Source organism: Crocodylus siamensis, chromosome 12, assembly GCF_052110815.1.
Source record: "Crocodylus siamensis isolate JL-2025a chromosome 12, ASM5211081v1, whole genome shotgun sequence".
NCBI lineage: Eukaryota > Metazoa > Chordata > Crocodylia > Crocodylidae > Crocodylus > Crocodylus siamensis.
The window spans coordinates 14,620,483-14,635,449 of NC_143406.1; the positions used below are offsets into that span (position 1 = coordinate 14,620,483).

Genomic DNA, 14,967 nt, shown 5'->3' on the forward strand with positions numbered 1-14,967 from the left:
GCATGCCATCCAGGGAACTTGGGGAAAGTCTCAGAAAGACATGGCATTAAAAGCATGTTGGAGTATTGGAGATTTATAACTGACTGGAGCCAGGAAGGTGGTTTTGACTCAGTCACTGAATACCATGCTTTTTAATTCACTCACCAGCTAAATGAAACTCAACAGAGGCTGCTATGAGCTTGGCTTTTCCACAGGCCAAGCTAAGGAGGGAGTCTTTCATAACAGTACACTTGGAAGAAAAGAGCACTGACACTGAGCTACCTTTGGCCTGCACTCTCCTGCCATGGCAGGGCTGCTAGCAGAGATGTTTGTCATCTCCCTTCCACACCCTGCAGTGAGGTCCACAGCCCTGTGCTTGTTACTTTATGCTCCGGTGCAAAGGAGATGAGCTGGGAAGGCCCAAGCTGGGCTTAGCATGAGCACTAACAGATCCGGTCATGGGCCATGAAGAAACTAACAGAGATGAGAACTGTCAAGGAAGAGGCTCCCTCGTTCTTGGAGGTCCATCACTCAAACAAGGAAGGTAGTGGAATGAAGGGCATAAGTTACTCAATGGCATGGAATGCATACATGTGACTTGGATGCCCTGGAGAGCTTGGCAATATTGAACCTAAAACAAAAGTAGTATGAATGTTGTGCTCACAAATGCTGTTAAATGGGCAGCAGATGCCCTCAGTCTCAGCCTGAAGAATATCTGGCTCTTGCAAATCAGGGCAATGCCACTAGGAAAACTTGCTATCCAAGAGTCATATCACCACTCACGTGGAAACGCAGCTTCTCTGTGGCCAGCCTAGTATTCTGGTAAACAGATTACATGCACTACCTAAAGTCCATACAGTGCTTCACCCAGCAAGGCCCTGATCCAGAAAAAGCACTTAAGGCGCAGGCCTCACAGACCTACTGCCTTGGCCTGGCATGCTTTGTTGGCAGAGGGCCCGAGTGCTTAGTGGGCTACAGCACTAAGTCTGATAGAGTTCTGCTATAAAAGCATTAGCCAGTGCAACTGGCTATGGGTGTCAGCTACTTGGCATGTGCCATCATGGATGGACTGACACGTGCTGCACAAGTTAATATGATTTCACTAAGCACTTGGACCTCCAGCTGCCAAGCTCATCCAAACTACAACCCCAAGCAGAGTGGCTGGCTGATGTGGAGCTTGGATATCCCCACTCTACAAATTCCACGGAGGCTTGGGAGTTTGCTTCCTCAAAGGCAAGTCTTTGTTCCTCAGGACAAGGACAAGGGACATCCTGGATTAAAGAGCAAATGTATGCTGCTCTTACCTTGCTGGCAGGTGGCTCCTGTCCATCCAGCTGCACAGAGACACTGTCCACTCGTGGGGTCGCAGGAGGCATTGTTGAAGCAGCTGCATAACTGACTGCAGTTCTCTCCATATCTGTTATCCTGACAGGCTGCAGGGAAGCAGACACAAGCATAGCAACTGGGCCACAGGCATTAGTAATACAATCCAGAGTTTTTCTAGGGATTCAAGAATGCAGTTGGTATGGAGAAGTACCAGCAAACACACCAACAAAGATGTTATGAGGAGGGCTGGCTAGTGGCCAGCGAGAGAGCCCATTCAAGTGTGCGTTTGGCTGTGGATTCATGTGTGAGTGATGGAGGAAGAGAGAGTAAGATAACTACTTTATATGGGAAAATAACAACCTTGTTTTATCATGTGGCTGTAGCTTATAGCTACAGCTTTTATTTTCCCCTCATATTTTTTCACGTTATCTAATCTATCAGGAAGCTGTTTTCACTGATATCCCCAAACCCCATTGCTATGTGCAATTCTGGGCTCCTAAATACAGCCATTCAAAATGTTTGGAGTTAAGCAGACATCATTTGCCAAAAGACACCCTGCGACTGAGAGCCTGCTTCAGATAAACACAATTCCACTCCAGGGCCAAAGTGCTGCTAGAGGACTTTGGGCTCCAAGACTTGGTTAATGATCTTGCAACAACATATTCTCTGTTGAGGTTTGTGCTTTTTCCTGTTGGCAGTCATGCTGGATGCAGCACAAAGGCTGACCATCTTGACACTTACATCTCCAGTGCTGACTGGAGCCTGGCAGTAAAAGGCAAATGTAAAAACATATGTCAAAAATGAGAAAATCTAATTCTGCACTTCCAAGGATTCCCTGGGCTTGGGACATAGGAAGTCTCAGGGTGACAGGGCTCCCGCTCCACAGCTGGCACAGCTGTTCTTGGCGTCACATCAGAAAGCATAAAAATAAGAATGGAGACAAGTGATCAAAATAGGAAAAGTCTGATGGAAACATCAAGCAGACACTGCCAATGTAAGCAAGTGATCCAGAGAGACAGCTTGGTGGCTGATATCTGCTCCCAAGCTACCCAAGACCCCCTCTTCCCACTCCTGCTTAGGCAGCACATTGCGAATAAAAGATTTAATTACTGCAAGATTTATGTCAAGCTCTTGATTACTTTGGCACGAGTGACAGCACTTACTGATGGGAAGGCAACAGCGACACTTCGTGTGTCACAGACAAACAGCCCTGTATTTTTCGCTCCCCAGTGTTTGTTCTCCTAGAGTAAGTGGTTAACAAGCTGCTGGTGCTTCATGCAAAGGTTTGAAACATGCTCGTGCAGTGACAACTCCTTCCTGGGCAAAATCCAGATGGAGCAATTACCATTAGTCAGTGTAAATTTCCCCAGTTTCAATCTCATACGGGTTTCTCTGTCTCTCACATGAGCATGCACACACACACACACACACACACACACACTTTGTCTATAACCCCTACATGCTGCCTCTCAATGCATTGTGAATCTCAAGCCTGAATAACTGGGAAGTGAGGAAAGCTGGGCTAAGCCCCTAGCCTGGGGTACGGACACATGTAACAGCTATATGACACCAATGTAAGCTGCTTTTAGGAACTTGTGTCTTCATGCTTCTGTAGTGATACAAGTGTGACCAAAACCACTGCCATGTTATACCCTGTTTAATTTGCTAGAGAAGCGTGCAGACATAACAGTTAAATAGTAAGAGCTGATGTGCATAACCTTGGACTTACTCTGGTTACAGCTCAGGCCAAGCCAGCCTGCTGGACATGTGCAGCGCCCTGTCACGTGATCACAGTGGGCTCCATTCAGACACGGGCAGGTTTCCCGACACTCAAATCCATAAAACCCATCGGGGCAGGCTGCAGAAAAAGAAATACCCTGAAAATTTGCATGAATGTCAGTCTGTACAAAAGGGTTGGGCAGGTCCCAGGGCAAGGGCCAAGGCACAGAACACATCAGTTTGCTAGTGCAGTGCTGATTTCTGGGGTCTGTAGCATTTTGGGGAGTCATATGTTATGCATGAACTGCCCTAGGAAACAAGATTAGTTTCCTAGTATTAATAGGAACCCATGACAGCTAACCCATGTGTATCCTGGAGAATGAAGCACTTCTGACTGGTCTGAGCATGGGACCAGGAGCTTGGGCTCTGCTCCTTCCTCTAACTCAGTGGAGCCAACCTTCCTGGGCAGGCATACCACATATTAGCTCTGCTGCACCCTCCCCAAGTGCCACTTCACTCCCCTTCCCCTGCCCAATCTACTGTTTCACTTTCTACTTCCTGCCCTGTACTCCCTTGCTTGATTTCCTGCTCTGTTTTCTGCTTCTTGCCCTGCCTACTGTTGTGCTGCCTGTCCCCTCCCCAATCTGCTGCATGCCACATGCTGAGGCTGCCCAAGCCACTTGTGGTACTTATGCTGTGGGTTGGCCACCCTTGCTCTGACTGCCTCTCTGCCTGTGGGCAATGTGAGACCTATTAACCCCTTTGGGTTTATCATGACACCAAGACCTATGCTGCCTCTTTGCACAAGGGGGATTTACCCATTTGTCAGCTGGGAGGAGCCATTCACCTGCTCTGTGCCTCAGTTCTCCCACTGAAATACAGCAGATAGCACCCTGTGAAGGGGTGAAGCCTCTTGCTTCTGGGGACCCTGGAAGTCCTTGGCAGGAAGCCATCATGTAAACATTAGGTTTTACAATGTTATTATCCTCATTAGTAGAGCTGGGGTGCCGAGGGAATGTTTGTTCTCGTGCATTCAGCTTTATGGTTTGACCCACCTGTACAGCAAACCCTGACTTCAGGGTTCACTGGTAGCATATATTTTGCATTTCCTAAAAACTTCACATACCCTCCTTCCACTTTTCTGCCAGACACAAAGGAATCCAGTTGGCATGGGAACACAGCCAAGTCTAGGGCTTTAGTGGCTTCTTACCTCTGGCTGAGAAACAGGCTCATCTTTTGCCTCCTAGAACTGTGTGACTGCTGGCAGGCTCAGAGCACAAAAAGGCACTCACTTCCTTCCCCTATGGTGTCTATCATAAATCTACAGCCGAGGCAGCAGCTGGCACCTGGCATCCCTGCTGTAAGGATAGCAGGGCATTCTCACATGGTTTTCACTCAACAGGGTCTCATGCAATACCTGCTGTCAAACTCAAGCTTGGAGGCTGGCAGTAAAACCTTACGCTGAACTGAAAACTCCTTGTGTCTCACTCAGCTCAGGACTAAATGTGTTTATTTGAGTGTTTCTCAGGCAAACCAAGGGTTCTTACCGTGCTCACAAAAGGTGCCTCTCCAGCCAGGGCTGCATGTACATGCCCCACTGACATGATCACACATGGCTCCATTGTCGCACTGACAGCGGTGTCGACAGTTCAACCCAAACCATCCTTCAGGACACTCTAGGAAATATAAAACAACCAGAGTTGGCCAGTGCCCTTCCCATCACAGCTATCAGACCATTGGCTCCAGCCTTGGCAAAGTGACTGTACATGGAAGTTGCTACTGTGAGAGCTGCTTGTCTGAAACCAACTGGTGGTCTCTGGCTCACCCCTTGGGGAACAAGTATCTGCATCCCCACACCATCCATTACCACTGGCACCATCCACAAGGATTAGGGGGAAGACTGGGCACAGAAAAAGAACAAAGTGCCATCAGCTTGGCTTGCTATTCTCTCCACTTTCAGTGCAGTAGAGAAGCAAAGGCCTTCAGTACCCAGTCTCTACTGTCTCCTCCCCCACCTACCAGCAATTACCAGAATGGCCTAGTGACAACACTCACTCTGGTCACAGTGGGGGCCCATGTAGCCAGCTTCACAGATGCACTGCCCTGTCACCACATTGCAGCTCCCATCACTGTTGCTGCAGTTGCAAGTGTTGGCACAGTCTAGGCCCCAGTGGCCAGCATCACAGGCTGAAACAGAGGAAAGGACACATCCTCATGGCACTACCCTTGTCACTTCACTTCCCTCATTGACAAGGACTGTGGGGTCTGGGAATAAGGTGGGGAAGGGGGTTCTTCTCTCTCACGTCTGCAGTCCCATCAGTGAAGATCCCTGGACAGAGTCCTCAGACTGTGGGAAGATCTAAAGAGCATAGGTGGTGCATTAAGAAGACACTGCCCAACAGCATTTTGACAGGGTCTGGAACACAAACTGTACCGCATTCAGAAAGGGGGATGAGAGGGATGTGGATAAGCAGGTATAGGCTTACAGGTACCAGAGGTGAAAGGCTCAAAGGGACATTCCCTGGCAGAGGCACAGCACAGACAAGACAAATGAAGGTGAGGGTGATTAGCTGCAGACAGCTCAATGCATAAAGCAGTTTGCAGCTGTCTTTGCAACAGGCCACAAGACATAGAGGGTACGGTACCTCTTCTACAGTTATACCCAGTCCAGCCTGGGGCACAGCTGCATTTCCCTGTCATGGGGTGGCAGTGACCGTCGTTCCCACAGCTGCATCTCATCTGGCAGCCCTGTCCAAACCAGCCAGCAGGACACACTGCAAGGGTGGAAATACAACACATGCAAGCTGCTGCTATGCAACGGTGTAGGGCTTATGTGTTACACACACTTATTTTCAAGGGGGTTCTGGAACACATGCACTGGCATTTGCTGCAACTGTCTACTTCCCAAACCCTGCCTGCCCAAGCCTAGGGCCTCCCTCCTGGGCCAACAGGGCATAAGGTCAGCATTCCCTCTGGCATCAGCACATCCAATAGGTTGGACAATAAAAAAGATCAAGCTGCTCACCTGTGGGCATTTAGGCTTTTTGCTCAAGGTGGTAACCACATTGCAAAGCACCTCTCTGAGCCGATCAATGGGGCCCAGAAACTGACTCTCTGTGTGATGCTGAGCCAAATGCATGACCCCTTTGTGCCATAGTTTCCAGGTGTGATTAAGACACCTCTGGTATCTTGTAGAATCAAAGATGTGTAGGACTGGAGGAGACCAGGGAAGGAGATATGAGGCTGTTCAGGCATGCTTTGCACCCCTGGCATAAAAGTACAGTAGCACTAGATCACTGTATCAGATCCTCCAGGCCTAGGTCATACAATTCCTCGTCCACTCCAGTGCAGCTCATTCACCAGGACACGCTAAGAACATGGATGGACTGACAGCACTTACTGTCTTGACAACGGCTGCCCCTATATCCAGGTGGGCACAGGCAGGCACCAGTAGCAGGGTCACAGCTGGCGCTGTTTTCACACTCAGGACAGATCTCCTGGCAGCCAACTCCCCAGTGGCCATCAGGGCAGACTGAAACATATATAAAGAAGCAAAAAGGAAGTCAAGTCAGAATTTGTGTACAACTCATAGGGCACAAGGTACAAGTGATGGGTGGAAGCTTGGCAGCCGCACAGCTGAAGCACTCTGGGGATTCACAGAGCAGTTGCATTTCTCTGCACAGGCCACTTCCAGAGAGCTGCTGAGGGTCCCAGTAGGGGTGGTCACTAAAAGCAACTAGGGTGGGCACCCTTTGTCACAAGAAAGGTGCTCAAAGCCCTTGTTCAGCCTGTTTTGCCACTTCTTCTGCCTGCTACAGCTGCTCATCATACCAGTACTCAGAAATAATAGCTGCAAATCACAGAATCATAGAAGTTAGGGTTGGAAGGGACTTCAGGAAGCCATCCAGTTTAACCCCCTGCTCAAAGCAGAACCATCCCCAACTAGATCATCCCAGCCAAAGCTTTGTCTAGACATGCCCTGAAAATTTCCAAGGATGCAAGCAGGTGATACAGCAGCTCTACAAAGGGAAGTTTTAAAACATGAGGGCTTTTCCTCCCCTTTCCTCTCTCCCAGGTGCCTGGGGAGGCCCTTCAAACTCATTTGCTTTCAGTGATATTGGCCACTTCGTAGTGCTTTGTTGTTTTTCACTTCCAAGCTTTTCCTTTATATCCAGGAATTCTCAGGAAACCTGAATCCACAAGCAAGTAATGACAAAGCAAAAGCACCTAAGAAGATGAGGCTGCATATGAGGCTTTCTGCTCCTGCACCCAGAGCTCAGCAACATCTTAGGCCAAGGGAGGAAGGGAAATGTATAACAAGTGAATGCCAGTGTTAAACTCACAGAGCTAACCTGAGAAGGCCTCTTCTCCCTCCTGATGCACTCCTTCCAGGGCTTTGAACAATGTGACTGCAACAAAGCACATGCTGGAAAATATACCTGTTTGATTTGAGTGTATTCTTCCAGATATTCCAGCCCCAGGGTGCCTGCACACCTTGCACACCCTGCCACAGGACTATTTGATTGTGTTACTATGACTTAAGTGAACCTTGTGCTCTTATGATCTGGAGTTGCCTCCTTTCCCATATGTGGGGCTGGGAAGTGAGTGCACCCATCAGAGCTGCTGCTGTGGTCAGCTACATTTATGACAGTGGAGTCTCTACAAATACCATTATACTGGGCTGTTCCCATCTGTCTGGAATGCTGCTCCCATCTCGGCCAAAAACATCCTCTCTGTTTCTGTAGCACCAGGGAAGCCAAACCATTCCACACTGGGATTAGAGAGTCTCCGAAATGCTCAGTGACATTATCTCCCACACAGGACCATAAGAAACACTAATCAATTCCTGAGCTGACTTCCTGAATTTACTTTGTTCAATACATGCATTGGGCACTTCCAGCCTGTTTTCCTGACCCAAGTTTCCTTGAATTGCTTCTCATACTAGACAGGAACAGAACATTTTACAGCACACGCAGATCTTAGTCTCTCACAGCTCCACCAAGCCATGAATTTCACACAGTACCTCTTCAGAAAGAGCAGAGGGAATGCAGGGGGACTTGCCAGAGACTGCACAGTGACTGATTCCAGCCACATCCACTAACATAGAACAGGTTCTTCTCTAGCATCTTGGAGATGTCACCCTACCATGCTGCATCTCTGGTAGTGAACACTAATGATGCAGCAGCTGGGCCTGTAAGCACCAAGCAACTGAAGCACAGCATCAAATACTCAATGGACAAACCATAAGCAGGGTCTGTGCTTCTTGACCTTGTCAGGGCCTTTCTGTAAGCACTTTCTGCAGGATGCTGACTACTATCCATTCTCTGAGGCCAACCGGGACTGTAAAAGTGCATCACTGTACAAATGGACAGCTAAACACTTCCTTTTCTTGTGCACTGAAATACATTCATTTGCTTGCACACTTTATACAAACCTCGCACTCCTAAGCCTCCATGGAGGGTAAGAGACCTGAGGGCTGCATGTCCTTTTAAGGGTGGGAGGCCATACCCTCTCGATTCCACTCACCTCTAGAGCTTTCTGAGAGTCAGGATAGAGACAGCAACTCAGGTAGGCTCAAGCAAGCAAGGAGGGAAGAACTAGCATTGAACAGCTCTCTGCAGAGGGAAGGGATGTGTCTGAGTAGAGAAAAGCCTACCAGTCTGGTCCTGGAAAGAAGCCCGCCAGGTCTGGGAGGTAAAGCCGAGGGCCCTGGTAAGCCTGGGCAAAGGTGGTCCATAAAGCTTCTGAGCACTACAGAGAAAGCCTGGAAAAGGAGCCCTGAGAAGGTTTTGGCAGATATATAGGGGGTATAGGTCGGAGCCATGTTGGTTTAAGGACATAGGCAGACAAGGTTCTTTGGGTGAATCTGATATCTTTTATTAGACCAACTTAAATAGTTGGAGAACAATTTTTAAGCAAGCTTTCGAATTCAAAAACTGTCTTGCTTAAAAATTGTTTTCCAACTATTTAAGTTGTGGAGTCAGTCCTGAGGAGGGCAGCGTGGGGAGCTAGCAAGCTGTAGAGCTGTAGAGCCAGGAAAGACAAGGGTCACGCATGGGGCCACAGGAACTAACTGGAGATGTAAGGGACTCCTGTGGACAATGGGAGTGGTGCGACCTGCCTGATGACATCCGGACCATAGTGGATTCTTCTCAGGAACAACTGATAGATACCTGAGTGCTATTCTGATTTCACTCCACAGTTCTGGCTCTTAACTCATGCTGGTAAGTTCTGAACTGCTCCTTGGTAAGGAACAATGTTTCTGGCAAATGATCTCCATGCACGCATGTGCACTGCTAGACAAAAAACTTTGCTCAGAAATTCTAGAATGCGCAATCCCTTCCAAAAAGCTGAGAAGCGCTCATGCTGGGACAAATGTCTTCACCCAATGGATCCCCAGTCCTTCTGATGGCTGAAAGAAGCCACAGTCAGAACATATATAAAATGGTCTACATTCCTGCATGTTCCTTACATCCAAGAGCTTTACTGAGCAGTAAGAGATTTAAGTATGACTAATCTCTCCCAGCTGCTGTAATATCCCACAAAAATGTAAACTTTTAGCTTTCTTTTCACTGGGGGGTCTTTTGTTTTTCACCACTTAAAGGATCAGATGGTGAGAGCAATAAAAAATACATGCCTGAAACAGAAAAACTCCTTTGCTGTGTCACTAAAAGCCTAGAGTGCGACAGCTAGAAACCCAAATCACTGCTTAGCCCCTTAAGAAATGTTTTACACATTATTCTGGGGTGGCTGGTTTGAACTACCTGTATCTTGTACCCTGAAATAAAGATGCAGAGTGTGAGTATGACTTCCATGGAAAAGAAGCTCCTGGAAGAGATTAGCATTAGAATGTAACAAAAATAAAAGAAATACAAATCAGAAATAAATCAGAAATGCAAGCCTGTCTTGACTTTCTCTCTTTCCCGTAGTTTTCTTACCTCTGCCACAGTCATGTCCTGTCTTGCCAGGCAGGCAGCGGCACTTCCCAGTGGCTTGATCACAAGGAGAACTCCCACAGGAGCAGGACTGCAAACAGTTAACACCAAACTTCCCTTCAGGGCATCCTGCATTTAAAATAACAGAGCAGACACCCCACATCACCCTGATGCGTTCCTCAACAGGAAGGATCTTGGCCAGTGGCAGCTCAGATCCATGCCATCACCAAGGCATCACATGTCTACATCTTAACACTGTGGGCCAAAGTGTAGCTGTATCCCACAAGTTCAGAGGGGAAGCAGTGCCCTCAAGCCCAGAGCTGTGGTGCCTGGATAGCAGGCTGCTGAAGAGCACTGGCTAATGGAACAAGACAGACCCCACCAATGCTGGTGAAGGTATTGGAGAAAGCAGGCATCAGCGGGCATGGGTGTAACTACTCAACTACACACTCCAGTCCCCACCCCTCAAGTAGGGGCCTGTGCTATGGAGGCAGCACAGACATTTCCCAGAACCACAGCCTCTGTTTCTTGTTTGAAAACAGCTTCTGTTGCTTGCACAGCCCACATCTACCTCGTCAAGTAAGACTGCTGAGTAAATGGCGTCTGATGCCAAACTTGACTGTAGGGTTTGGATCAGAGAGACCTAGATAAATTGGAGGATTGGACCAAAGGAAATCTCATGAGGTTCAATAAGGAAAAGTGCAAAGTCCTGCACTTAGGACTGAAAAATCCCATGCACCAGTATAGCCTAGGGACTGATTGGCTGGGCGGCAGCTCTGTAGAAAATGCCATAAAAGGCACTGCATTAGTTTGATCTGGTTCACCCAACATCTGTCTAGATTGAGACCTTCAGAGAGGCTTTTTGGTGCTTTTATCTAATAGTTGATTGAGTCAGATAAAAGTGCCAAAAAGCCTGGTTGAAGTACTCAATCCACATAGAGGCTGGGGAGCTGGGTCAAACTAATACTCTTCCTTTTCCGGTACAGCATCGTCTTTTTTCCCCTCCACGTCTGCCAGCAGCTGTAGAGCTATATGAGCTATACTGGTTTAGCTATGGCCCTGAATTAAACCCGGCTAAAGTTGGAGTGGCACGGCTAAAGAAGTTACACTGTAACATCTCACATCAGTACCCTTCCTTCGGAAGAAAAAAAGAGAGATCCCATCCCATTCATTGCTCCAGACATCAGTAAAGGATTGGGGAAAGGATGTCCATGTGCCTCTTTCCCTGTTTGTCTTTCTGTAGTAGTGAAGAGGTGGCCCTGTCCATAAGGGACAGCTGAACTCAAAGCAAAGCCAAGAAGTGTTGAGCATCAGAGAAATAAGCAGTTTTCATTTCCTCCACTTGCTGTGTGAGAAGGAGGACGACATATGAAGACTTGGCTCTGCCTTTTTTTTTAAAAGCCAAGTCCCACGCAGGCTGAGTGCCTTCAAAACGAAGACCCTTCATATCCTACTTGAGTCTCTGCTGAGAGCTCCAGGCTTCTAGTGCTTTTGCTCATAGGCCCCAGGATTTCTTTAGAGTCAGAGTTATAAACACATGGATGATCTCACAGGATGGAGGAAGAAAGCTCCTCCTTTCACAGATTTAAAGCGACATGACAGAGTTTTCTGGTGTTCCTCCTCTCTGTTAATTGGAGGCAGATGTTGATCTTTACCCTCTAATGGTTTCCAGACAAACAAGAATCAAGAGCCTGCTATTTCTATAGAAATATTTGTGTTATTTCCTGTGACTCTTCTCCATGGGCTTCAGTTCCTTTCCTATTCTTTGGAAAAAAACACTCAGTTGAGACTGCCATTCCCTTGAGGCAGCCCGGTGACTCTGGAGACAGCACAATCCTCTGCCACGTGGAAGACCTGACCTCTGGAAGGACTTCTGCATCCAAGGTTGTTGGATGCTGGGAACCTGGTGGGGAAGCATAAATGTGGCTGAGGTTCCCTGTATTTCTCCCCAACAGACTCACAAAGCTCTTCTAGAATGTGTCTTGGCAAAAAAGCATGTACAAAAGTTAACATAAATTTGCGTAAGGTGTGAAGTCAAAGCATGTAAGTTAGCAATACCCAGAAAAGGGCATTGGCATTACGCAAGGATAAAAGGTTGCAGGCAGATTATACAAATCCCTCAACCAAAGGGCAGCCTATAAGACAAAGAGGGCAGGAGGATTCCTGAGAATCTGGTGGCACCAGCATTTGGTCTTTCCATTGGAAGTTTCCTCAGTTAGGATGGGGGGCACAACCATTACACTGACAGTCAGTCAGTGTTGGGCAAGTCTCGCATGGCTCAGCAGCTCAAGCCAGATGTGCAAACCAAAGGTCAGATTTTTCCTGCAGATGGGTGTCAGATGCAAAGTTTGGATGAGACCATCCCAATGTCTGAGGTGTGCTCAGAGCCAGGCTTCATTCCAATTTTCTAAGATCTTTTATTTGGACTAGAAATCTTACAAGAATGGGATCAAGATTTCTAGTGCCCACTGCCTCCAGTTTGATGTCATTAACCCCACATGAACGTTTCTCACTTTTTTTTAACAAAGCCAACTCTCCTAAACAGAACCAGGAAGAACATGGAAAAAAAAGCATTAGTAGAGAAGAAAACCAGAAGACAGAACTATGAACCTCAAAAAAGTTCAGTTTGACTTGGTTCACATCCTAGGTAAAAATATGTCTGGGCTGCAGGAGTTCTGAGTTTACCTTCCTTTTCTTTTTCTTTTCTTTTTTTCTGTTGCAGCTCAGAATGACTTAATCACAATTAAGCCACTCAGCTTGTTGCTGCCAGTGAACAGAGCTGCAGAGAACAGAGCACTGCTTGCAGTGCCAGTGTTGCCTACCAAGGATGGCCTACTGTCATTTGCTGTCTCTGAGAAGCAAGATTGATGTCAAAGTACAACCCTTTGACTTGCTTCACTGGATCATTTTGCTGTAAATCTATAGCTTGTGCTCTCTCAGACTGAGCTAATGGGTTACTTCTGCTATGCTACAAAGGTAATTGGTGCTATTCATTTAATTATACCAGGATTCTTTTTTTGCTGAACTAGGGGTGGATGGAGTGTCTGGGGGAGTGAACAAAGCACAAGGCAAAAACCAACTGGTGATTACAGTAAGAACTCAGACGTTGAATATCTGTAAGGAGCCAAGGCCACTGTTACAGCACGAGGGGAAACCAATGGGACAGAGCTGTATTCTGCTGGACACAACTGAGCTAAGGCCAGTTGCATTAGAGTTAGCAGCCAGAAGAAAGCCCAGGGAAGGACTTCCGGTCAGCTGAGCCAAATACAATTGAGGTGGGCAGGCTGCTCATGGAGTGGATGGGCCACATGTGGAGCTGGTCATGAGCCCCTGACCCAGAAGGGATGGAGCCCAGAGAGATATCAGCTCCATTCTGGAGCCAGGGCAGGCAGTCTGGCCCAGGCTGTGCTACTGGAAGGAGTTTCTGGCACAGAGATGAGTCAGTGGGAACCTTGAGTAGGTCCAGGAGGGCGAGAGCTGGAGAGAGGCTAGCCAAGCAGAATAAGAGCCTGGAGAAAGGCAGCCAGTAACAATAGAAAATACTGGGGTTTGGATTGCTGTAGGCTGATAAAGACTGGAGGTTTTGGATTGTGGCTACAGGGGAGGTAGAGGCCCCACTGTAGGGCAAATGCCAGCAGGAAAAGTGCCAGCAGGGCACAAAACAATTTTGGTAGCAGACTGCAGGTCCACAGAGACTAACAGTACCAAGCTTCTGGCTTAGTCAGTTAGGTGCAACCAGAATCACTCCAAGACTGGGAGGCAGCCTCCCAATTAATATACTCCAAGGTGTGGCAAGCAAGGTGACAAGGGAGTACACACTGGGGGGGTTGCAGTGGGGCAGCATTAGGGTGGCCACTAGGGTTGCCACAGCCACCCTCAGAGGCCACTTCTGCTACAGTAGCAGAGAAAGTGCTGAACAATGTGCAGCTCTTCACTTCACAGAAAGTGCCACGAGTTATAGTGATGCCCCCCACCCCTGACCCAACAGACATTCCCTCTTGGGTTGCAGGGGCAGGGGAGGGGGAGGTATTGAGCTCCACTTTCATGTCTGCAGCCTCTGTCCCCTAGCCCACCCCTTGCCCTCACACCAGCACTGGTGCTGTCTGCATGATGGGAGGGGTGGAAAGGACAGGGTGGATCTCTATGCTGGGGTTTGTTCAACTTGACTGGGGGTGCGTGGATTGCAGCCCCCCTGCCTCGGGGGGGGCTCCAATCCACCTGCCCCCACCCCTCCTCTGGCACAGGCTGGGCAAGCCTGAGCCCAGAGCTCCATTCCCTTCCTTTCACCTCCTCTCATCATCCAAATGGCACCAGGGGAAGGGGTGGGCTGCATCAGCCCAGCCCCAATCAGACCAAAGTTAATGAAGGCGCTCCACTCTGGAGTGTCTTCATCTGAACTTTCGTGTAATGAGGGTTAATTTTTCATACAGTTGGGCACTTTTAAAGTGCTCTGCAGCCGTGCACTTCCGTCAGGGCACGCCGATAGAGCACTTTCAAGGAACCGATTGCATGACAAATGTCACTTCCATCGGTGCCCGAAGTGTTTCCAGCACTGTGGGGTTCTCTTCCTTCTCCGAGGATGACAGCATGTGGATATACCCCACTGGCTTTCATTAACTGAAATGGGACACCAAACAAAACAGCCCCTCATTTGGGGACCAAAGCTGAGGCTGGAAAAAACTCTTTTTCAAATAAGAACATCAGCAATACTATGCAGGGTCAGACCAATGGTTCATCTAGCCTAGTATCCTTTCTCTGACAGTGGGATGAGTAGAAGTTTTAGAGAGAGAGCATTGAAGTGGGTATTATTTAGAGCAGGGGCAGGCAACTCTTTCAGGTCCATTTACCAAGTTTTAGCAAGCTTTTGAGAGCCATGTGGGTAGCCCCACCCCTTTACAGGTACCCCACCTCCTGGTTGCCACCCTGTGACCAGAAATCCTGCCCCCTCACCCCTGACCTTTGCCACCAGAACTCCCTCCCCTTGCCCCCAGAAATATTCCTTTCAGCA

The 14,967-nt window shown here is 48.2% G+C and overlaps 1 protein-coding gene across 5 annotated transcripts in view; it reads right to left on the reverse strand.

The window, feature by feature from the left end:
- Positions 1–14,967, reverse strand: part of MEGF6 (multiple EGF like domains 6) — a 328,842-nt gene that overhangs the window by 23,322 nt on the left and 290,553 nt on the right. For all 5 annotated transcript variants that reach the window (XM_090024523.1, XM_090024520.1, XM_090024522.1 and 2 more), the window contains 7 exons: positions 9,963–10,088; positions 6,425–6,556; positions 5,670–5,798; positions 5,080–5,211; positions 4,572–4,700; positions 3,035–3,163; positions 1,284–1,412 (listed from right to left, as the gene is read on the reverse strand). In XM_090024523.1, coding sequence (XP_089880649.1) covers positions 1,284–1,412; positions 3,035–3,163; positions 4,572–4,700; positions 5,080–5,211; positions 5,670–5,798; positions 6,425–6,556; positions 9,963–10,088 — 906 coding nt within the window. The remainder of the gene's footprint in view (positions 1–1,283; positions 1,413–3,034; positions 3,164–4,571; positions 4,701–5,079; positions 5,212–5,669; positions 5,799–6,424; positions 6,557–9,962; positions 10,089–14,967) is intronic.